This window comes from Candoia aspera, chromosome 8 (assembly GCF_035149785.1).
Source record: "Candoia aspera isolate rCanAsp1 chromosome 8, rCanAsp1.hap2, whole genome shotgun sequence".
NCBI classification, from domain to species: Eukaryota; Metazoa; Chordata; class Lepidosauria; order Squamata; family Boidae; genus Candoia; species Candoia aspera.
Genome location: NC_086160.1, coordinates 76,762,362 through 76,787,104, shown reverse-complemented (window position 1 = coordinate 76,787,104; position 24,743 = coordinate 76,762,362). Strand labels below are relative to the sequence as shown.

The window sequence follows — 24,743 nt, the reverse complement described above, 5'->3', positions numbered from 1 at the left end:
GGCTACACCCTGTTGGCTGGGAAGGCTGAGCAGTTGTGGCTGCAGCACATCCTGGAGGGACGATGTTGTGGAGGGCCAGGCCAGAGTTCCTCGCTTGGTCGGCCTCCTTGCTTCCCCTGGAGCCCTTTGTAGACAAAGCAGGTACAGCATTGTGAAAGGGACACCACTTCTCCCGCAGCTCTCTCAGCCCAAGGAAACGAAACTCAGGGGCAACCTGGTGTAGGGAAGCAGATTGTACAAAACCGTCTTTTTCAAAACTAGCCACCCAGGACCTACAGAGGATGTTCAAGGTGCTTAAGGACGAGTTCCGCATCCTTTCCCGGGTCTTGACGGTGCAGTAGTAGGCCCCGGCATCTGCCGCTGTGGCCTGGTGGAGGAGCAGAGTCTTGGACAAGCCTTCCGCGTACCACTCGTTGTTCTTAAACCAGGTGTAGTGCATCTCACCAACAGCGTCAGTGTCAACCGCACAGGTCAGGTTGACTGAGTTCCCTTCAAGGACGTCTGGAGGAGAAATCCATAGCCGTGCGGCTGGAAGGGACAGAGGAAAAACAGAGGCCTGTTATGGGCACATCAAGCAAGTGAAGCTTTTCTGGAATGCCTCTGGATTCACATTCAGGGTTACTGAGTGGTGAAGAGCTCCCAAGCAACCCCCTCCCTGAAAAGTTTGGGTCTTGCGAAATCAAAACGATGGCAACAGGGCGAATGCTGGTTTTGATTCCGATGCTCGTGTTGATGTGAAGGGTGTCTCTTTCATTTTAAGGGTTCCTTCTCAGTGGCCAGAAGGCGTTTGCACTTGGTGGCAGAGAGGAGCCCAGAGGAACACCACCTTGGCACAGGCGCAACGTTCAACAGTGGTCATTCCAATTGTAATCAGCGCTGACGTCCTGTACTGATTCAAAGCTCCCAAGGGCCGGATGACAGGAACAGGTTTTCTACGCTCCCAAGAATTTAAGTGTGGAAGTTACTGCCACAGGAGTCACCGTTTGGCAGGTTTATATGGGGAATTATTAAAAAAAAAAGTGATTGGTCACAAGACTGATGGGGTGAGAACTGGGATTTGGAAATCGACCTTCCCAGAATTTTGGGTTGGCTGCTGTTGGGAACCGGAGCCTTTAAACCACCTTTAGGACTTTTCTGGGGGTCTTGTGTGTTAAGAAAACACAACTCCCTTTCCTCTACATCAGTGTTTCTCAACCTTGGCAACTTTAAGCTGTGCGGACTTTGCAACGCTGGCTGGGGAATTCTGGGAGTTGAAGTCCACACAGCTTAAAGTTGCCAAGGTTGAGAAACACTGCCCTACACTGATGCTCACTACTTCATACCGTTGTCCTGCTAAGATAGAAATAGTCAAGGCAGGGGCTCAAAAAAGCCTTCATTTTTCTTGTTGCACTTTAATCTTGAGGGCACTCTAGAATAGGCCCTGAGCTTCTGGGTGCATCTTGCTCAGTCCCACCATCTGAAAATGCCAAAGGCTCTTAGTTATGGTGCTGATAGTCCTTGGCCAAATCACCAACCTCTAGGAACTCCGTGTGGCTCTTCTTAGGTTGTGGGGCTGGGCAAAGATTCAGCTTGAAGACGGCACTCAAAAGCAGTGCAAAACCATCTCCAAACGACACTGATTTTTGAAGTCAAGTTGAAGCCTCACGTTGAGAATACAGGCAGTCCTCACTTAACAACCACAGTTGGGACTGGAATTTCAGTTGCTAAGCAAAGTGGTCATTAAGTGAATCTGACCCAATTTTATGACCTTTTTTGAGGCAGCCATTAAGCAAATCATTGTGGGCATTAAGCAAACCACATGGTTGTTAAGCAAATCATGCAGTTCCCTGTTGATTTTGCTTGCCAAAAGCCAGCCGGGAAGGTTGAAAATGGCGATCATGTGACCGTGGGACACTGCAATGGTCATAAATGTGAACCAGTTGCCAAGCGCTCAAATTGTGCTTCACGTGACTAGGGGGACACTGAGACAGTCGTTAAGTGTGAGGACCAGTCATAAGTTGGTTTCTCCAGCACTGCTTTAAGTCTGAACCATCACGAAACAAATGGTCATTAAGTGAGGACTACCTGTACTTTCTCAGATTCAACTGTGATTCAACCCTAACTGTGATAAGAGCCTTTCACCTCTTTGGTGACACGGTCCAAGTGTACTTTCTTGCAAGTGCTCCCTGACTGTGAATCCCCAGTGTGATGCTGTGAATTCTCGGAACGAGACTTTTTGCGTGGCCCGAGCTCTGCACGGTTCTTTCCCGGAGGCTGTTGATCACCATCCCCACCTTCTACTCACGCTCTGCCCTGAAGGCGACCCGGCTGCTCCCGTTGCCGTATCGGTTGCTCGCGGCGCACAGGTACTCCCCCTCGTCCTCCATCACCAGGTCCCAGATCTCCACGCTCAAGCCGTTGTACGTGGGGGAAGCCTTGACCCGCGGGTTGAGGGGAGGGCGGGAGTCGGTGCTGGAGGCCAAGAGCTCCTGGCCTTTGCGTATGGCAAGGTGGGCCTGGGGCTCGCTCTCCACCGTGCAGCGGATGACGGCCACCCGGCTGCCCTGCGCCAGAAGAAGGAAAGCCGCCACCTGCGGTTTCCGAGGGGGGTCTGTAGGGAAGAGAGAGAAGTCGGTCGGCCACCTCTCTCCAGATCGCAGAAGCCCGGGGATCCCTCGGATCCAGAAGGGAGGGTTCCCTCTCACATGGGGGGAAAAGACGTCACCTGGCTTCTTCTCTTGCCCTTCCGAAAGACTGCCTCGAATTCCATGCCCTCCCCACGCACTCCAAGCCGCCTTCGTTCTTAAACACTGTGGTGGATCTTCTTGGGACCCCCCAACTTTGCGCAGAGGGAGTGCAGCAAAGCCAGGAGGCTGGGAGAATCCCCCCTCCCACTTCTCAACCCAGGTGGATTTGCCCTGGAGAGCAGCACAGCTGCGCAGGGCAGGTAAGTAAGCCAATGGCACCACCTGCTGGCCATTGAGGGCATAGCCAGGAATCAGTTTTCATGGATTTTCATTTTTGGTTGGGAGGTCCCGCGGGGGTGGGGGGTGGGAAGAGGCATGCCGGGATGGCAGAAGGCTGCCCTACTGTGTTGTTTTGATTTCATCCTTCACAAGAGGGTGCTCTAAGGAATGTTTCAGTGGAAAAGCAGAGAATGAAGCACGCAAAAGTGACATTATTCTGCCTAAAAGCTGTGCTGGGACTACAACTTCCAGAATCCCTAGCCAGCCAGCTTGCTGACTCAAGTCTCCTTTGAGTCAAGCAAGACTCTTAATGACTTCGTGGAAAACTGTATCTGTAGTTTCCCTCCTAGCCATCCAAAAGCAATCTGCCATTATCTTCCGGAATAGCAGCAACAACAACAACATTTCACATGCAATTTACAACCTGGTGGTCTCCCATCCACGTACTGAGTCTGACCCTTTTGCAAGACAAACTCCCAAGCATGGTTTTATGCCAGTTTTCATTCAGTTCAAAACAGGATTTGTTTTTGAAACTTTGTTCAAAGGAGGACAAAGTCTTGGAAAAATACTCATGGGGGAACTAAATAAATATCCTTGCATTATTTAACTATATTGACCACATCTGTTTGTTTATGCAACCTGTCTGCTGTCTAGAATCCATTTGGCGGATAAATCACAGGCATCAATTATAAATATATGCGTGAATGTCCCGTCTTTCATTAGCCAATCTTCCTCATTAGCCAAGCTTTGCGACCTTGCTGGTGGCACCATCCGAGAGGGAAATAAAAAAGCTATGATGGCATTCTATGGTAATGCAATTAAAGCCATTTTGCAGAATCCCTGGTGGCCATCTTGACTTTTTCGACTCTTCCCCTGCATCCTCTTGCTTTCTGGCTTCCCATTCCTCCAAATAAGCTCCTGGGGGACTTTTCCCAGTGGCCCCCTCCTGTCCTGCTCGAGAAACTATGGGCAATTCTCCTTCCTTCCAGAGAAATGTTGGGAAAACTTCCCATCCCTTCTCGCTCGCTTTCTGCAGGGAAAAAGCGCACTGTTCCACCGTGTGCCTGCAGCCACCCTAAGGCTGTACTTTTAAACTGTGGTTCGAGCATGAAGTTTAATGCTCCGTTCCCCATTTTGAATGGTGTGGGTTGGAATGGTGATGCAGAGTGTACAGTGCGGAGGGAAAAAGCACGTGTACATGAGTGTCTAAAACAGAGTTTGTCAACCTTGGCAACTCTAAGAAGTGTGGACTTCAACTCCCAGAATTCCCCAGCCAGCCATGCTGGCTGGGGAATTCTGGGAGTTGAAGTCCACACTTCTTAGAGTTGCCAAGGTTGACAAACACTGGTCCACAGCAATGTGTGTGTGTCTTTGTGCACACGCACCTGGGTGTGTCAGGTGGGTTTGATTAAACCCAGATCAGAGGAACCTCTTTTCCAACCCAACCTTTTGAAAACAGGAATGCTGAGATCGATCCCAGGATGGAGCACATGTATGCAAAGTCTGGCAGAGATACAAACTTTGAAACTTACAAAAAACGGTTATGCTGACAGACGGGGAGATGCTGATGCTCTCCTGATCTGGCATCTGGGCTTTGCAGTGATAGGACCCCGCCTCCTGCTGGGTTATTTGCGGGAAAACGAGTGTGCCGCCTGTGCTCCCTTGGAGGCGTTTGCTGTTCCGGTACCAGGAGAAGCTGGCCTCATCTCGGATGATTCCCATCACGTCACAGGTGAGGCTGACTTTGTTCCCTTCGAGCAACTCTGGGGACGGCGTGATCAGAATCCGGGCCGCTGGATCCCAGGAGGAGGCAAGAGGAAAACGGAAGCACACGGTGAAAGGGAGCCATAAGGAATAACGGGAGGAAAGGCACAGAAAAAAAGGAATGGAGGGAGAAGAACCAGGAACCACAGGCTGTTTTAGGACAAGAGGTAGGAAGTCATGACTGCTCAAGGGCCGTTCCTTAAAACTCTCAGCCAGTGTTTCTCAACCTTGGCCACTTTCAGATGGCCTGCCTTTTTGAATCTCTCTCTGTTTTACAAAGCAAGTGCCTAGTCCTCAGTGTTCAGCACCTGCTGAAATCTCAAATAGCAGATGGTGTACTGAATATCCCCAAAAGCCAGAAGTGGCTGGAATTCTAGTTTGTTTGTCTGCCAAGGGGGTGCAGGATGTGGGGGTGGGGGGTGGGGAGGAGTCAAAGCCATATTCAGTTTTTTCTTCCCTCTTTCCTCTAGAAAGGATCAGGCCTAGAACGCCCAGGATTATGATGCTGTCTAAATCTTTACCCTTTGGGAAACCCCAGCCAAATTCATCAACACTGTCCCACTAATAAAAATTAATAATAATTGAAGGCAAACTGATCTTCACCCTTTACAAATGCTACTGCTCGGTGGGAAAGCTATCAGGTTTATTTATTTATCAAATTTGTTACTGCCCATCTCCTCCCACTGGAGGGACTCCTTTCCAAATTCTTTTAGACCAAATATACTTTATTTTGTCAAGCAAGAGGGTTGGTGGGGTGAAGGGTCAAAAAAGTCAAGATGGCTGCTTTGATCATGTGGCCACAGCCACCAACTTCATTTTTTTTTTACCTTCCCTGAAGAAGCCCTTGAGGTCAAGCATTATATTTCTTTCCTGCTGTTCCAGATGCCATTATATTTTGGAGATTCTTTGTGACTGATCAATTGCCATGATCTTGTATTTCGAAAAACGTGATTATTCTGTTGCCCTGCATATTTTTCTGCTGCAGGTCAATATTTACCCAACAATTCTCCAGTGCTTAGGTGTTTCTTTTTCGCGTTTATCAAAAATAATAAAAACACATTAATGTTCTTCCCCATTTTCCGAGAATCGAGTAAACTTAACTTCCGCCATTTGTAGATTAGCAACCCTTGGTAATTTGCTCCTTTGCCTGCAGAAGTGCTATTTCTCTTCAGACTGATTCCCAGGGACCAACAGGTGGCTGCAACAGTGCGACTGCACAGTGCATGTAAACAACAGGCAGAGCTTTGATCACACCACCGTGGCCACCATCTTGACTTGTCTGACTGTTCCCCGGGGACATCCCTGCCAACAGGGGAGGTAGAAGAATGGAATTCCATGATGTCGTGTCAATTCACCCACAATGAAGATACGGTAGCAGTTACTACCACACTTGACACTCACTCTGCACCCGAAAGTACAGCTGTCTGGAGGTGGATCCATACGTGTTGGTGGCTGTAACGTTGTAGCTCCCTTCATCTTCTGGCACGATACCGGTCATCTCCACGCGCATGGCGTTGCGTCCGGTTGTGACGCTTATCCGGCGAGAGGCCGCATCGGTCTTTGAGCTGCTGGTGGCCAAGATGTTGTCTCCTTTATAAAGAGCCAATGTGGCTGGGGGATGGCACTCCACCGAACACTGGAAGATGGCCACTGTTCCTCTCTCTGTCTCCATGAAAAGTGACACGTGAAGATTCCTAGGGTCATCTGAAACCAAAAATCATCCTCGCTTGTGATGACGTTAGGCGGACATGCAACGCTAGCAAAATGCACGGAACAGAATGCGCGTGGTGGAGTGTGCATGCCAAAGTCGCGTCCCTGATTATCTGTGGGAAGTGGCCCAGCCATGCACACCGGAGGCCTCTGGAAACAAGCAGGGAAGTTTGTAAAGGAATTTAGAGCTGATTTGGGGGAAGGTATGAAAAAAACATTAAGGAGGGCCTGGAGAAGAGGGTAGACACTCCAGAGGTGGAAGGAAGCACAAGCGTTTGTGTAGCGTAAGCGGAGTCAGAGAGAAACTTGGGCAGACCTTCCAGATTCTGTTATTCTATCCTTCCACAATGAAGGATTCCTGAAATCCCTGCATGCCTATTTCTTGGCCTGGCCTACCTCAAAAGGCTGACATCAACTGAAAGACCGTCCAAGTTTCTCTCTGTCCCATCTTATGTTAAACAAAATCAAGGCGGGGTTACACTGAGTTTCTTTCTCACCCGCGCTTCCATCTGCAGTCTGAATCTTTTCTCCCCCCTTAAAGGTTCTTTCATATTCTCCGGAAGGTCAGCTCCAGATTGCTTAATTCTGCTGATGCTCCTGAGCACATGGGATTGACAGCCACCCTCTGTTTGGACTAAGAGCCACCAGGCATCAAGTCCCTTTTACAAGGTGCCCAAGTTGGCAACTATCGCCACCTGTTGTGGTGCCATAGTTTGTCTACATGCTGTGGGACGAGGGCTTCCTGTCATTTTTCTCAAATCCCCCAATGCTCAGTTTTAGGCTGGAAGGATAAGGACCCTGCCCAGGCGACTGGCACACTCAAGGGTGCCCTCTTATGTCCAGCTGGCACCACCGCCAGAGTCCCACGCCTTCATTGACTGCATCACTGGCATCTGTCCAGTGACGCCTTTGTTTGGGGCCTTGTTTGGGACTGGAAGTGATGGGGGTCGCAATCTAACAAATCTAGAGGATGGGGGGGGTCCCCAGGGGGTGGTCAAAAAAGTCAAGATGGGGGCCATGATGGTGCAGCCGACGCTCTGCCTGTTTTATGGGTGTTTTTATGTGCGACGCAGGCAGAGCTTTGACTGCTGCACTGTGGGCCCCCCCCGCCTTCTTTGACCACGCTGCAGACACCCCTGCTGGAGAGCAAAGCCAAAGCCAAGCTCTGTTTCAGTCAGGCCAGTGGGAAAGGGCGCAAGGCAGGGATGAGCCTCAAGCAGGCTGTAAAGCTGAGGAAGCCTGTTCGAGGCTCATCCCTGCCTTGCGACCTTTCCCACCTTAGAAACCCTCCCCTTCCAGAACTAGCAAGCGCAAAATGTCTCTGTACAGCAACTATCCAAGTGGATAGTTACGATTCCTGCTTGCGATTTGTGTCTAAACTCGCTGAGGCAATTAAAATGCACGCAATATAAAATTCGCTATCTGCTGTTTTGAGGGAGGCTGGACTGCCGGGGGCCTCACACAGCACAGACAGCAGGGCCGGACTGGAGGTCTTGCTGGCTCCTTGGTTTTCCACTCGGCACTGATACCCCCCGGCGTCCTCAACGGCCACTCGCTCGAACACCAGGGACTGCCCCGAGGCCTCAGGGAGACGGACGCCCTCCTTGAACCAGGAGTGGTTGGCCGAGGCTGAGACGCTGCTGCTCAGCGTGCAGGAGAGACGGACTGCTTCCCCTTCGCGGACCTCTGGAGATGGGGCGATGGTGATTCTTGCGGCTGAAGGTTGGTTGGATGGAAGGAGAGAAGGAGGGAAGGAAAGAAAGAAAAGAAGGAAAATGAAGTCCTGCTCCAGACCAACTTTGAGAAAGCCTATTTCCCCTGTCCAAACCAGCAGCGGGTTTGAGCCTGTCCTTGAACAGCCTTAAGTTTCCCAGCACTGGAAAACTGGTGAGTTGCTGTCAACCAAATCACCAACCTCCCCCGCAGGCATGTCTGCAGGGTGTGGTCAAAAAAGTCAAGATGGCGTCATGGTGGTGAGACTGAAGCTCAAAAAAACAAACACGCAGATCATGTTCGATCATCCCATCGTGTCCACCACCTCGACTTTTTTGACCACACCCTGTGGGCACTCCTGCGCCCACCCTTGGCTGAGTAAGCCGGGCAGTGGGTTTGGGGGAACTGATCTGAGCACTCGGCCTATTTTCTTTGTTTTCATGTGAGTTCCTAGGCCTTAAGATCAGCAACCGTTGGAAACTGATAATCTCAGCACTCACTGTGGACTTCAAGGAAGGCACATAATCGTCAAGAAGGCAGTTTCGGTCTTCTCCTCTGAAGCAGAATAAGCCTGATCAAACCTCCTTCAAGATTGGGTACCAAACCACACTTTCCTTGCACAGTTGCAAGCACCATCTTGACTTTTTTGACCCCCCTGCCCTGTGGACACCCAGCTTTGCTTGGATAGGACCCTAGAGTTGAAAAGGGTTGCTGAGTTCAAACTTGCTCGGGGCAAGTGAAAACTCCAACGTCCTTCCCCCCCTTTTTCTGAAGAAATGGAGGACAACCCCACCTCTCCCCGAGCCCTTTAGCAACCCCAGCTTTCAAGCCAGGCGAGGTTTCATCTGAAGGCAGGGATGGCCAGGCTGGGCAAGCCCTGAAGCAGAACTACCCAGCTTTCAGAAAAGTATCTTTAATAATATTAATTAATCAATCTTTAATGCTTTCTAAAAAAAAATCTGTCAATCATGTCCGATTCTCGCTGACGGCCTGGACAAGTCCCTGCAGTTCTCTTGGCAAGGTTTTTCGGAAGGGGTTTGCCATTGCCTCCTTCCTCGGGCTGAGGGAGCGTGACCGGCCCAGGGTCACCAGCTGGCTTTGTGCCCAAGGCAGACCTAGAACACACAGAATCTGGAAACTGGAAAAGGGGGTTCTCCAAGTAATTGATATGAGTTTGTTAAGGCAGAGCAGCAGATCCATGAGCCAAACTGCCAACCGAACTCACTTTCTCTCCCGTGGCGGGTTATGCCCGCCTCCCTCTTATTCCTTCCCCACAACCTCCCACTCTTTGCCAGCCGGTCTGGTTAAGAACGTGCTCCCCACTGGGCTGCACAACTTTGGGTGGGGGGAACCAAAGGCTGGACTGCGTGTGTTAGGCGGTGTCAGGACAAAGACAAGAGATGGAAGTGGATCCACAGAAAGCTCAGTTTAACTGAAATAAGGTTGAGGTTGCATCAGTGGATGTAATAATTGCCCTTGGGTTTAAGAATTCCTCCCCTTGGGTTCCCTTAAATACAACTTGATGTAACTTGATTAAGGGAACTTGGGTTCCCTTAAATACAACTTGATGTCTCCAAAGTTCTATCCAGGGGGGTCCACAGTGGGGTCAAAAAATCAAGATGGCCCCCTCAACCACACAATCAAAGCCCAGCCCCTTTTTTACATGTATGTGGTTGGGGGGGCTGCCTTGACTTTTTTCGAGCACCCCCCTCCTTGGTGGACATCCCGGCTGGGGGGTTGCAGCATCGCTGAATTCTCCGCTCTGCATTGATAGGATCACAGAACTGAAAAGTTTGCTGACTCCAACCTTGCTCAATTGGGCTTCGTCTGCCAAATTAAATCATTCCTGGCTGTTGACGGTGCATTGTTTTTGCTTACGGAAGCATCCCTACCATTCCGTTGGATGTAACTAAAATCCTTTATTCTGTGTCCTGAATGCCAGAGTGTGAGACAACAGGCCTTGGCTGTCTTCTAGAAGAGGACTATCATGTCCCCCCTGCCTGCCTCTTCTTGACCCTCTCCTCTGTGGCTCCTTCCTTCCCTCTTTCTTCTCCGGACTTCTAGTCCTCGGATCGTTCTCACTGCCCTTCTCTGAATCTGCTCCCGTTTCCCTGAGCCCTCCTCCAAGGGCGGGGCCTGGGCCTGGACGCTGCTCTCAAGGCAGGGTCTGACCTGAGCAGGATCAGCTGGAAGGGTTGCACTCCCCAGTCTGGAAGGTACACTTTGACTGATGCATCCTGTAATCGCATTTGCCATTTTGGCAGGAACATCATGCTGCTGGCTGATATTCAGGTTGCCACCAAGGAGGATTCCCAAGATCTTTTGCACAAGAGCTACTGCCAACCTAGGTATGCCCCTTAGACATCTTGCTTATTCACTTTCCATCTCTTAAGTGCAGAAAGTTTGCACCTCTTTCAGTTCATTCTGTTCTTTCTTGCCCATTTCTCTAACTGGTTAAGATGTGGCACGTGTGTTGCTGGATTCTTCTTCTTCTTCTCCTCCTCCTCCTCCTCCTCCTCCTTCCTTTAGACCCCCTTCTCCCAATTTTACCCAATTTCCTGCTCATGTTTCTCAGCAACGAGTGGGCAAGAAGGCCCCCTTCTCAGTGACCTACCTTCCGTGGTGAACTGCATGGTGGCCGTGGCATCTCCATAGTGGTTTTGTGCTGAGCACGCATATTCCCCGTCATCATCCAGCACCAGGTCCTTGATGGTCACCTTCAGGGTGTTATACGAGAATGCCACGTGCACTCTTGGGTCAGTCGCCACGTGGGCCGCGCTGGTGGAGCCCAAGAGCGTGTTACCCTTGTACAACGTGATCTCCGAGGGCGGGTCGCTGTCAACCGTGCACTGGAGGGTGCCCAGATGTCCTCCTTGGGTCTCTAGGAAAGAGCTCATCGCAGGCAGCCTCGGAGAATCTTTGGGGCACAAAGAAGAGGTTCTGGCACTGCTGCAACGGGAGAGACTGCCCTGCCCTGCCCAGCTCGGCCTTGCCACCCCCCGCTTTGGGAGTCTGGGGCAGCACAGAGAGGCCTCGGCCTCATTTTGCTCAGAGAAGAGAACCCAGCAGGCTCTCTACTGCATCCTCCCTTGGCCTACTGCCCCCCTCCCGCCACTGGGGTGCCACTCTCATCCACCCCATCCCAATCAGCCTGGCAGCTGGAAGCAACACGATGCACGATGGTTTTAGAAGCCCTGCTAGATGGCTCCTTTCCAAAGGAGATGCCGTGGGTGGGAGCAGCAATGGGGCTTTGCCTGTAGGAGTGTCCCTGGGTGCAGAATCCTCTACCAAGAAAAGCAAGACCAGGTCAGTTCCCGATATGAGCCGGGGGGAAAGATCTCACCCCGCTTGGCTCCTCATCCGTGGGTGGGAGGGTGGGCTTCCTTTGAAAGCAAACTACCGAACGGATTAACGCGGCCTATGCTCCAGCCACACGACTGAGGTGGAATTCTCACCCCAGCCAGGTCTTCTAGCCTCTTGGACACACACCCAGGTACGGCTGACAAGAGGCTGTCCCAAGATTTTCTCTTCTGGAGGGGTTGGGTTGGGGGACAACTCTGGGGGGGGCAGGGCTGGGGCAAAGGCACCGTCCTCCAGCCTGCCTAGAGGGCCCCAGGTTGGCGCAGGCAGACTCAGAGGGCCACTTACAGAGCACGCGCAGAGTGATGGGTGGTGCGGCATGGCTTCCTTTCTTGTTCTCAGCCACACAGTGGAAGGTCCCAGCATCCCCGCTGACCACTGGAGAGAGGACCAGAGTATCCTTCTGGCCCTGCTGTAGCCACCTGGCATTCTTATACCAAGTGTACGTGGTCTCCTCTTCAGTCCCTGCGGTGATTGTGCAGGTCAGGGTGACTTGCTCGCCTTCAACCAGCTCTCCGGAGGGGCTGGCCACCACCCTGGCAGCTGCAGGAAGCAGAGGAGAGGACCGTAATGGTCAGCCCTGCAAGGTGGGCTTGTTCAAGGCAGCAACTCCACAGGAAGGCTAAAACTCTACTTTATTGAGTCAGGCTCTGGTAATAGAATCTTACAAGTCTGCTTGTGTTTTTCCTCCCCTCAGTCAGGGGGCAGCCAGACGGAGCCCCTTCCTCATTCTACCCCCTTTCCCACGGCTCAAGGAATGCTTCTGTCCTTGTGGTTTCTCTAACAGCTTCTGAATCTTCCCTTCAAGGCCATCTTCACGGCTCTCCATACCAGCGTTTCTCAAGCTTGGGAATTCTGGGAGTTGAAGTCCCCACATCTGAAAGCTGCCAAGCTTGAGAAACGCTGCTCTATACCAACGCTGTCCTCACCATGCCTTCCTGAATAATTCATGATTAGCTGGGTTTGCATAATACGCTATGCCAGAGCAGAGCAAGCCACTTGGCAGCTTAAGGTGAGATGTGAACCAGGCCTGGAGTTATTGACCGAGGCAGGACATCAGTAGAGGACAAGAGAATTGTTGCCCAGCACCGGTTCCTCTGGGTCAGCCCTGGGCCCCTCTGGTTCTCTTGCACTGTGCATGCGTCTTGGATCAGGGGCCCTTCTCCTGGCTCTTACCTGGAGATGGGGAGGACTGGACTTGGAATGATCTGGAGGCCAATGGGATATTTGAGCACAGAGCCAGTTGAGCAAAAAGGCTCCTGAAAGTGGAGCGAGATGCCAGTCCCACTAGGTGGACCAGGCCACGAAATCAACTCCACTTACTTTAATTAAGATTGGCTGTAATAACAGCGTCTTGCAAGCCTGGTTGTATCGTACCTCCCTCCTTCTTATACTTCAGTGAATCAGGGAGGCGCCTGGCCAAACAGCTTCCAAATGGTATCTTGCTTCCCGGGACTTAAAGAATGTTTTAGCCCTCTTCATCTAGGAAGTGGGCCTCGCATATTTCTGTCGAGGTCACCTCCCCAACTTTCTGCACTAGGGCACCACTCCAATGCATTCGCAGCCGATGCCCTCGTTCTTCCCCCGCTTCCTAAATCAGACAGCAAAGCCTGCAGCCTCCCGCCCAGGTTATCAAAGCACAAAACAGAGTTGGACGCCACGGCACAGATTGTGGCTAGGCCCAGTTTCCACAGTGTAAAGTCTCCCTTGCCGGCTTCATGGACAACGACCACGGAGGGGTTCTTTAGCGGCAAGATACAGAAGTTGTTAATCGCTGGCTGTTTCTGAGATTTTCTTTCAACTTCTCATTTTAACCTACAGCCTTGGAATTTCCCTGGCGGTCTCCCATCCAAGGAACAACCGAGTCTGGTCCAGTTTAGCTTTATTCAAAATCAGCCACATCCCGCTTACTTCCAGGCTGTGCTTGCTGTGCGTCAGGAGGCGCAGTATGCATTGCAAAGCATCCCACTTACTTTGGGTCCTGAAGAAACTTGCAGTGGTGGCATTCCCATACTTGTTGGTCGCTACACACTGGTATTCCCCCTCGTCTTCTGGGATGACCTTTTGGATCTCTAGCCTCAAGGAGTTGCGAGTGGTTGTGATGCCGATCCGCTGGCTGGGTGCCGAGTGTGAGCTAGTGGTGGCCAGGAGTTGCCGGTCCCGGAAAAGGCTCAATGTTGACTGGGGGTTGCTGTCAACCGTGCAGTGAACAATGGCCAGCTCCCCTCTCTGGGTCTCCTGGAACAAGGAGAGGGATGGGGACCTTGGAGGATCTGCAGAGACAAAGGGGATTACTGCATGCTGTTCCCATTGAAGCCAGGCTCTGCGTCGGAAAGGGTGCATTCCTTGAACATAGTGTGGTGCCTCATATTCTACATGTCCCAGGTGACAGAAAGAGCCAGGAGCTGTCTCTAAAACACTGCTTCTCAAATTTGGCAACTTGAAGATGTGTGGACTTCAACTCCCAGAATGCCCCAGTCAGCATGCTGGCTAGGGAATTCTGGGAGTTGAAGTCCACACATCTTATAGCATGTTGACTGGAGAATTTTGGGAGTTGAAGCCCATACATCCTAAAGCATGCTGGCTGGGGAATTCTGGGAGTTGAAGTCCACACATCTTAGAGCTGCCAAGTTTGAGAAATGTTGCTCGGTAGGGACAGGTTTTCTTGTAAGATGAGAGCAGGGAAGACCTAGTAAGTGTGATTGTTGTTTGGAAATACTCATCTTTTGACAGATGCTAGTACCTGAGCTGGCTGGACTAGGAGGCCCCTGGACAGACAGTGCAGTAGCCACTTTGACACAACCCTTTTCTCTCTGCTGCTGCCATCTGCTGCCTGGTTAATTTTATCCAAATGATAAATTATAGCTATGGAGTCATTTTGATTTTAGTTACTATTTTCAGTGAAGTGAAAATAATAGTTACACTATGACCACACCAGCTTTACCAGTGCAGAGATGCAAAGCCCTTTTGAGGGTTTTTTTCAGGGTTTTTAAACTTTTAATCAAATATTTCCTGTTCACATATGATTTAATGCTTTTTGTTGAATTTGATGTTGGATTACCAGAAAACAGCCTCAGGCTTAACCCAGCCCATGTCTGACTTTTAAAGCCCCAGTTATTCAGTTTTATTCCATTTGCTGCCACACCTTATTCTTTGGCATTTTATATATTATTTCACTATTTTAAAAATTAAACTAATTTTTTATTGATCCTATAAATTTTTGCACAGATTTTGTAGTAGTCTTAGAGCCTTTAGACCACCATCTTTTTATAGTCACTCTCCTCATAGTTTTTAGACATAGACTGTTTTTGTTATAATTATTACTTTCACAATCTCCAAGACTGAAATCTTGGCAATCAATTACTTCTTCAATATTTTGTTCTTAATGGCTGCAGCATGGGATTCTTTTTTCTTGCCAGGTAAAGGAGCCAGGGATTTAAAAAATATCATCTACCAAAGAAACTGACCTGGGGCAGCTTATTTGTAGATGAAATAAGTTGAAGAGATTTATCTTCCCAACCATGTTCTTTGCCCCCCTGAAACACTCCAAAGGTCCCTATGCAGACTTCCCTCGCTCACTTAAAAGCTTCCCCAGAGATTCAAATGGCATGCATTTCAGCTGTTTCCTAAAAATGCATTTGTTGCACTCTTTTACAGTTTGCACAGGACTGTTCATGGTTCGGTAATTGCATGGAGAAAAACCATGTCCATAAATAAGCGAGAAGTATGGTGGGACAGCCTTCCCCAGCCACACTAGTTTCAACCCCTCTGGAGCTCAGCAGGCCCAGATATTCTAAGGACATGTAGGAGAGGCATTAATTTTGCCCTGAAGCCTAACATGATGAATGGTGATCCAAGTTTAAAGTCGGTCTGTCTGTGTTGATAAACTGCTTAGATTCAGCCTGCCATTATTTTACACTTGGTGGCAAATTTAATAAATCCTCAGTCTCATTTGCCCTTATAACTCTCTGGTAAATGTAATTTAAAACAGGCAGCCATTCATCAAACATATCATTCTGGCGCCAGATGTCGTTTACTCCGGGCTGCGTGCAGCAGTGTGGGCTTCGTCATTTTAATGGCTGCTGAAACACTGGAAATGCAGCCTTCCTTCCACTGAGCTGCCCAAGGGGCTAAGATAGAGCGGATGCCCCCACGGTCTTAGCCCACCGGCTGGAGCATCAAAATAAGCCAAGATCCTGAAGCATTTGGTGGGGATGGAGAAGGGCTGTAAGAATAAACAGATGCCGAAAGATTTCTACTCCAACTTATCCTGCTTTTCTGCCTTCGCTGTGCAATCTGCACAATTATTATTCTTTGAATGGCAGATTCCTCTCCACTAGTGTTTCTTAACCTTGGCCACTTTAAGAAGACCGTTAAGCTGGCTGGGGAATTCTGGGAGTTGAAGCCCACCTCTCTTAAAGTGGCCAAGGTTGAGCAACACTGCTCTACACCCCTGTCCCAGTTTAATTAAGCCTGCAACACACTATTGCCTAGCAGAGTTTTAGAATATCATTATTAAGACGAGTTCTCGTTAAGCTAGCAAGAGGCACCATTAAATTAGGAGAGCCCCATTTTCTCTCATACAGATGGAGAGGTCTCCTCTAAGAATCACAGACTCAGAAGGTGTGGTTTTTGCTGGCCATGTTTGCTCTGAACCAGATCCATGAAAAGGGAATCTCCCAAAACTTACAGAAGACCGTTAAGCTGATAGCCGGGGACGTCTCGCTTCCTTTGTCATTCTGAACTTTGCACATGTAATACCCGGTGTCCCCAACAGTCACCTCCTGAAAGATCAAGATCCGGGCTGTGCCTTCCTTGAACCAGATGTTGTTCTTGTACCAGCTGTAGTGGATCTCCTGCTGGTCTTCTCCAGGAACGTCACAAGTCAAGGTGACCGTCTGACCTTCTCTTACACTGGAGGAAGGACTTACTGACAGCACAGCAGCTGGGATGTTAATGAAAAAAGAGGGGAGGGAAATGCTGGAATCCATCTGGCCATCTTTCCAGTAACACTGACGCTGAGCATTCCCGCCACCTTTCTTTCCTCCGTGAAATGCCCACCTGAAGGAAAGCCAACACTGCTCACCATCATTTCCCACAATTGGCATCAGTCTTCCCCCTCCCTCCAGAAATTTGGGAGCACAATTCCCACGATCCCTCAGCCCACTGGGATACGGCATGAACGATGGATCTAAATCATCCGGAGGGCACCAGGGAGGGGCTGTTCTAGCCAAGTCATTTGGGCAGATTAAACTGAGTTTTGGGGAACGGATGTTGTATCCCACCCAGTTCACTTCCTTCCTTCCGCAGGCCTGCCTCTCAGGCCCATTTTGTCCTGGAGGTGATTCATTAACATGACGGCTGTAACTCTGTCGCAAAGGGCAGAAGACCCCCAGCCCAATCTCAAGAAATAAAGAGAAACTAAAGGAGTTAAGAAAATCCTATATGGCTATTTCAGTGTTTCTCAACCTTGGCAACTTTAAGCTGTGTGGACTTCAACTCCCAGAATTCACCAGCCAGCCATATGTTCATTCCACATGTTTTAAATGTGTTGGCTGGGGAATTCTGGGAGTTGAAGTCCACACAGCTTAAAGTTGCCAAGGTTGAGAAACACTGGACTATTTATATAAAACATGTGGAACCAACACATTTTATGATCAAGCCCAGTTACAAAGGGCAGACAGAGCCTCATAAATGAATAAAAATAGCATGGCAATCTAATAAGGCTACAGTTTTGGGGGCTCTGAAATCAGGCACAATTCTTAAATGCCCTCCGCTGAATACTTCATAGGTTATTAATGGAGGGTTGATTGAAACCTGATGCCCTCCAGATGCACTGAGACTACTATGCCCAGGGTCCCCACCAAAGTCCTGGCTGGGACTTTGCAGAACAGCAGTCCCAGCACAACTGGAAGGAGTCCATTTGGGGAAAACTGCCTGAAACAATTCTAATTAAATCCAAGTGTTATGGACTCTTTACTGGCCTTCTCTCTTCCATGGGCTTTTCACACACAGAATCATAGAACGGGAGGGTTAGAAGGGATCTCAGAGATCATCTAGCCCAACCCCCTGCCCTTTACAGGGATCCTCTATTACACAATCCACAACATGTGGCCGTCCTGCCATTGTTTGGACACCTGGGGCTTGTGGTGGAAGGATAAACAGCAGCAGGGAAAGTGTGCATGGAGTCCCTAATGGACTCCTTGGTCCACATGGATCTCAGGAAGCCCGGTGAGATGCTGTCTTTGGTGCTCACAGAAAATAAGGAGTGTGACGGCTTCGGCCACCCCCGTGCCAAGCAGGTTTTCTGCCTCACAGTGGTAGAGGCCATAATCCTTGCGGGAAGCATGCTGGATGTTTTTGACCTGCTCCGTCCCCGAGGCAAGGCCGTCCTTGAACCACCTGTAGGCCGTGACTTCTGGGTAGCTGCTGCTAACATTGCACACCAGAGACACTGCATCGCCCACTCGGATGTTTTTGCCAGGTGGGTCCATGGTCACCTTGATGCCTTTGGGGGCATCTGGGAGGGAACAAAAGAGAGGCAAAAAAAAAAAAAAAGACAGAAAATGAGAATGGGTTGAAGCTGCTCTTCCATTCTGCAGACATGGGAACCCCCAGGTTTAGGCATCCTGGAGGGAAAGTGTGTTTTTGGGGGCAATGCCAACCAAGGCTACTCCCATCTCATGAAAGAGTGCCGAGCTGTATTCCAGAATCTGCAGTGTTATAGCTGAATTCATTTGGTAGAAATTTACCTACTGCTGGTTGAGCAGCTAAGTCTTCTTCAACCCAGTCACCTCTGGATCTGTTGGACATCAACTCCTACCATTATTAGCTCTATGAGAGTTGAAATCCAGCACATTTAGAGAGGGGGAAGAAGCACTAATGCGAAGGGCGCTACATTTCAGCTGGTAGCTGGGTCTACTCCAGCATACGTGGGTTTCAAAGTTGGGCAGAATATCTTTTACTGGGTTGAATCCTGATGGCGCTCGTGCTTGGGTGATGTTGAGGTAGTCCCTGCAAATGGCCCCCTGCTGCGTCCCTCCACTCACGTGCCACACGGAGAGTCACTTCCCCCCTTGCCCTCTGGGTCCCAACAGATGCTTCACAGCCCAACTTGTGCTGGTGGTCCTTCCAGGTCAGTGCTGTTTGGAGAGTTTGCTTCCAGATGGCTGCAGTGGTGTCAAGCTGGACCACCCCAGACACACGTGTGGTCTCGGGGTTGTAGCCAAACCATTGCAGGGAGCTGTGGTCGTAGGGACAGATGTATGGACTGGAACAGTTAAAAGTTGCCAGCACTCCCTCCTGCAGATCTTCCAGGGAAGCAATGGTGGGAGCATCAGGGTTATCTAAGGGAACAAACAGGGCAAAGGGATGGGCTTAGAACATGCCCTGGAGAAGTCTGGGCATGGGGCTCCCCTTATCTCCATTGGCTACGCTGTAGTCTAACACACTTTGGTGGTACCCAACCAGGCAAGCTGCCACAGCCTAAACTAGCATCCTGGCCTCCTTCCCCTAGGAACCACCATTCTGAGATGGGGGAATCCACGATGCTTCAGTTCCCATCATCCCTTGCAGGAATAAAAACACTGCGGATAAAGCAGAGACTTGGTGTCATACTTGCAATATATGGCCAACTCCCCCGGAATCAAGTTGGTAGAACCTTTTCTTAAAAACGGAAAGACAAATGAAAAACTGAAGAAGATCCCTGAGGCTGGATCAGGCCAACTGGGTGCATTTGGGAAACTCATGAACATGGACAGAAAGGCACATTCTATATTCTGGTAGCTTTCCATGGTAGGTATCTAAGCTATGATACTGTCTGTGATTTAGGAAGTGGTAAACCACCATCACTATTGACTGGCAGGCAACCATCACCCAATCCTCCATGAATTAATCCAGTCCCTTTGGAAAACTAAATTGTTGATAGCATCAGTTGCATTGTTTAGTTATGCAGCGTATCAAGGGGTATTTTTCTTTTCTCTCCCTGCATATAAGGTCCTTCGACCTTACCAGCATTTCCACACTCCCTAATCTGCAATCATCTTTACTTCTGCCAGCCTCAAAATGCAGGGAACATTGTGAGCCAATTAGCGTTCATCGCCATCCCTCCAGCTGACCAATAGGAGAGGGCAAGAATATCATCTCATCCATGTCACCTCCCCTGAGCTATCAATGGGGTAAAAAACATCCCCACGTAAAAGAAAAAGAATAAATGGTCAGTCTCTTCCTCCTATGTCTTTCAGTCCATGCATTTGTGTGCCTTTGTCTTCTGGAAAGAGTAGCTTTTACAATGAAGGAAAAAATAATTAAAAATGTAAAGAAAGGCACCAAAATCCTCCTAAGGTTTCCTGGCTGCTTTGCCACCATTCCTTTCTTGCCATGAAAAGCCCCTATGGGTTGTAGAGGAGGAATAGAGTTCAACAGCAGTTTTGCAACTTGGAGCTTTTCCCAATAACTGTGGCCAAGACTGCATGTTTGCTATGGAGAGCTATCTCATGGTACAAACCACATGATGCAGAAATAACAAATGTGCCTTGCGGCATTACAGTGCACACCCTGGCCCTTTGTACCTGCACTCTGACGTCCAACTCAGGCGCATAAGCCACATGATTGGCCTCACAACAGTGTGACACAAGTTGTGCCCCACCTGATAATGCACACAGCACTGGCCCAAAGTGATTCAAGGCCACCCAAATCACTTTCTTGAGGTGAGTCAGGAGGGGGTTTCAGTTCAGCAAAGCAAAGCAAGTTGCTTTCATGGCCCAAGCAGCTTCCTTGAAGCAAATCTAGGTTGCTTCACGGAGCTGTGCCATAAGGACTCCTTTTCAGTGGACCCATTTCCCTTATCTAACCCTCAAGAGAGGAGCTGGAGAGAAAGAGCAGCTGAAAAAGCCAACCTCTTATTCTGATTGGTCCCCTTGACTAAGCTACACCTCCTGGTGCCTAACTGGCCAATGGGAAGAAGTCAATGATGTCATGAAGCCTTGCCAATACTCTCCTGCTGCAAGGGCTTATGGGACAGTAGACTCTTCCTGAATATCAGTGGGTGGGGACCAAGTGGTGATTTTTTGATCCAGTTACTGGTGACTGTTTGCTGCCCGAACTACCAGTGAGGAGCTTTGACTGGGTTAGCAGATGACTGAGTTAAGCATGTTGTGGGAATGGGGACTCTGGTATCTTGCAGCTTTTCCAACCTGCCCACAACCAATGCTGGACCTGCCCAAACTTTTCACTGCATCAAAACTGGTTATGACTTGGCTTAGCAGCTCAGGAGAGTTTTCCATCCAGTTCAGGGACATACATTCTTCATTTGGTGAAAAACTCAAAGGATGGTGAAGTTCACAATGGTGGGGAGCTCCAGTGGTCCTACTGCTCTGCTCATAAGTGGGACAAAAGGGGGAGGCAAGAAATGTGGTGGCGCGGTGACATAAGTCCCATCCCTTTTCCTCGTACCTTATGACCAGGGCACCTCCCCAGAAGGGGTGGGCCTTGCAGTGTAATCCTGCAACGCTCGTTCGGACCAAAGCAGCAAGCGCCTCCTTTCATGGTCGAAGAAGCCGGCTACTTACCAGTGACGGTCAGCTGAAGCATACTCTTCTGCGTCCAGCTGTTCACTGAGTCAATTTCAAACCGGAAGTGGTACTTGCCGCTGTCTTCGCTCACCAAGCGTCGCAGGAGCAGGGTGCAGTTCTGCGCAAGGGCATCCCCCAGCAGTTCGACGCGGCCATGAAAGCGAGCGTTGGCCGTCTCGGGAGACTTCGAATGGAAAACTGTGATCTGCTGGCTATCCTCTTCTTTGAACCAGATGGCAGTGATCCCATCTGTGACAGAGATTGTGCTGGGGAAGGTGAAAGTGCACGGAACCACGGCACAGGAATCTTTGACAGCCCATAGGCCACTGGGGTAAGTGACATCCCAGGAAGCAAAAACTGCAGAACAGAAATCGGGGAGGGAGAATGCAAGAGGTGGGTTGGGGTGGCCGTTGGTCTGACTCACTGCTGGGCTCACACGACATGCATGAAAACCAGGGAGCTGCACTGGCCCAATGTGAGCATCCTGGTTAATTTTAACCTTGGTTAATTTTTTGGGCTCTGGCTGGGGGGCACCTCTCTCCATTTTTGTGGTATGATTATGGTCCAAGAGGTTGTGTAACTAGAGAAAGGGGTAATTCAATAAGCAGTTTAAGGTTCTTGTGTGAATGGACTTTGAGGGCTGGACCTTGGCTAAATTTGGCCTATTGATTCCAGTGGATCCACGTGCAATTCTCTTGACCTGGACCCAGCCACAGGTACCCAGTGCGCATGGATCCTCAGCTGAAGCCTTCCTGCAGGAGTTTCAGACTCCACCTCCCATCACCCCAGCTAGCCAGGTTGGAGGCAGCTGCCTTATGTGCATAAGAGGGAACTGCTCACTCTCCATTCTGAAGCATAAAGGACCCAGAGATTCCACCGCAGGCATCTGGTACGAGCACCAGAGATGTTGTGCATGTCATCTCATCACTGACATCACAAGCAATGTTATTACAGGTAGTCCTCGCTTAACAACCACAAGTGGGACCAGAATTTTGGTTGCTAAGCCAAGTGGTCATTAACTGAATCTGACCTGCTTTTATGACCTCTTTTGTGGTGGTCATTAAGCAAATCACCACGGTCATTAAGCGAACTACATGGTTGTTAAGCAAATCTCGCAGTTTCCCATTGATTTTGCTTGCCAGAAGCTGGCTGGGAAGGTTAAAAATGGCGATCGCATGACCATGGGATGCTGCAATGGTTGTAAATGCGAACCAGTTGCCAAGAACCCAAATCGTGATCACGTGACTGTGGGGATACTGCAACGGTCGTAAGTCAGTTTTTTCAGCACCGTCTTAAGTCTGAACCATCACTAAACATGTGGTCATTAAGCAAGGACTACCTGTAATGTCATTTGTGGATTACAGAATTTGCCTCCTTTGTGTGATGATGTCATAACTCCTGGATATCCATGGATTCTGTCTGTTGTGTTAGCTAAACAACCCTATGGCCTTTCTCCTCCAGAACAGCCTCCTTGAGGTCTACTTTCAGGAACCTGTGAAAGGCATAAACAGCACTTCAATAGATCGTACAAATCTACAAAATAGGCTAATTATTTCTACCTGAGGCCTGAGAGACTCAGGAACAGTACAGAGGAACAAGCTCTACGGGCAAACAGGGTCTACTGAACTTCCTGAGATGAATGGCAATGTCCCTGCAGAACAGTCTTCTTCAGCCTGGGGCTTTCCAGATGTGTTGGACTCCCATGCCCGTATTTCCTAGCCAGCATGGTCAGAGCTAAAGCCCAACATATTTGAAGGCTGTCAGGCTGGGGAAGACTGAGATAGGAGAACATGGTTGTATTCTGAGCATCTGATCAGGACCTCCCATCAGAGGTTTAGAAATTCAGCCAAGGTACCTGGGAAAATATAAATAGCAAATCTCCCAAGGAAGAGGAGGAGGCTCATCGCAACTTCCAGGGGTGAATCTGGCCACTGAATACCTAGTGGGGAAAACAAAACCCAGACATGGTTAGATGTAAGGCGAACAGGAGCACCGTTGAGTTTATGGACGATGACCACGTTCCCTTCACCGTTTCTTCACACAGAAACTTTCCTTGTCGAAGAGCAGAGAATTTGCAGAGCAACCCCATCCGAGCGTTCGCTGAAACGTTGCAGGTTGTTATGTGCGGGCTCAGCTCAAAAACAGCCATGTGGCTCCAGTGCTGCCCACCAAAGAATGTCAAGCAAGGTGTGGAAATCACAAGGAAGGGGGGTTAGCCCCATTTGTGCAGTGGCAGCAGCTGGGCCAGACAGATGTTTTGGCTGGAGGTCTCAATTAATATCATCGATCTCAGCAGCCAAGAGTCAGGGCAAATTTACAATTCTCTCCCCAGTTTTCCCCTCCTCAAAGCACGTATGAAATCTTGGGCAGCACCACTAGCAAAACCAATGCTCCATGTCGTCCCCCTGGCTCTCTGGGTTTCTTTCTGGCAGTGCCGAGGTCTGAGCCCAGAACCTGTCCGAGGCAAAGCAGATGCCCCAGGTTTGGACCTAGGGTCCGCCTCTTTAGATTTTGCCTCTGTAGAAATCTCCATTAGTGAGGTCAAACATCACCCGCCTGTCTGGGCTTCCACAACTGCATTCCTCGTCTCTGTTGGCACACGTCTGCATAGGAGCAAGGACCAAGCATATTCAGGAGATTAGTTATCCTCCAAGCTGCAGAGCTTTTTCCAGCAGAGGGGTACCCGGTGGGTCAAAAAAAATCAAGATGGCAGCCATGCCCATGTGACTGAAGCCCTGCCCTTCTGCATGCTTTGGTTGTGTGGTCACTGCCCCCATCTTGACTTTTTGGACCCGTCCTTGCAGAGGTCCCAGTTTTCAAGAACTGGACATAATGTTTAAAACATTTCTACTGGAGCTTTGGTGGGTTACCTTTCTCAGTGTAGGAAGGAGAAACAGCTGATCTTGATCTTCTGCCAACTGGAGATTGGCCTGTCCTTCTCCACATCCATGGGAAATCCGTGGGGTGCAGCTGAAGCCAGGAAGGAGTCCTTCCTGAGAGGCCGCATTAGCCCATGGGCCACTTGTACCCCTGCGGTGTCTTCAGGGTGTGGTCAAAAAAGTGAAGATGATGGTCACAACGGTATGATCTTGACTTTTTGACCATACCCTGAAGATACACCTGCTTACCCTAAAGTATTGTTCTCAGCTTTCACTGGAAGTTCTCTGAACTGCAGAAACCTGGAGACAGGGAGTTCCATCCAGTCAGGAATGCTCCAGGTGCCTTCCCTTCTGGTTTCCCAAAGCCAGAAGGCTGAACACCATTTTTTCCAATCAGATGTTCTTCTCCCACGCATGAAAAAGTTTGCAACAGAGGGGGTGTGGTGAGGGAGGTTGTGCTGTTCTTCCAGGACCAGAAGCAGCTTTGTGCATGCACACAAGTCTCTTCCAGCCCTTTCGTAAGCAGAAAAGGGGGCCCCAGAGGCAGCACAAAATCTCCCCAAAGAGGTAAATTGTGTTGCTTCCAGGGTGCAAAGCCTGGTCTCACACAGGCCCAGTGGGAGATGGACCAGTTCTTCTACTCCCCACTGAAGCTGACTTCCTTGGGCTTCGATTGGCATGGCTGCTCTTGTTAAGGCTTATGTCCCTTATGGAAAGGTGATACAGCTTCCTTTCCAGGCCTCGTGAGGCTGGTGAGCCTGGAAAAGCAGAATCTCTTGGATTTCTGGAAAAGGTTTTAT

The 24,743-nt window shown here is 49.7% G+C and overlaps 1 protein-coding gene across 1 annotated transcript in view; it reads right to left on the bottom strand.

Annotated features, from left to right (window-relative positions):
- SIGLEC1 (sialic acid binding Ig like lectin 1) overlaps positions 1-22,999 on the bottom strand; it is a 33,079-nt gene extending 10,080 nt beyond the window's left edge. The window contains exons 1-13 of the mRNA XM_063310442.1: positions 22,920-22,999; positions 21,062-21,421; positions 18,542-18,838; positions 17,749-18,012; positions 16,183-16,437; positions 13,466-13,765; positions 11,781-12,035; positions 10,747-11,049; positions 7,881-8,135; positions 6,111-6,413; positions 4,478-4,738; positions 2,285-2,590; positions 277-528 (exon numbers count right to left, since the gene is read on the bottom strand). Coding sequence (XP_063166512.1) covers positions 277-528; positions 2,285-2,590; positions 4,478-4,738; positions 6,111-6,413; positions 7,881-8,135; positions 10,747-11,049; positions 11,781-12,035; positions 13,466-13,765; positions 16,183-16,437; positions 17,749-18,012; positions 18,542-18,838; positions 21,062-21,421; positions 22,920-22,968 — 3,460 coding nt within the window. The 5' untranslated portion in view covers positions 22,969-22,999. The remainder of the gene's footprint in view (positions 1-276; positions 529-2,284; positions 2,591-4,477; positions 4,739-6,110; positions 6,414-7,880; positions 8,136-10,746; positions 11,050-11,780; positions 12,036-13,465; positions 13,766-16,182; positions 16,438-17,748; positions 18,013-18,541; positions 18,839-21,061; positions 21,422-22,919) is intronic.
- Between the last annotated feature and the right edge of the window lie 1,744 nt (positions 23,000-24,743).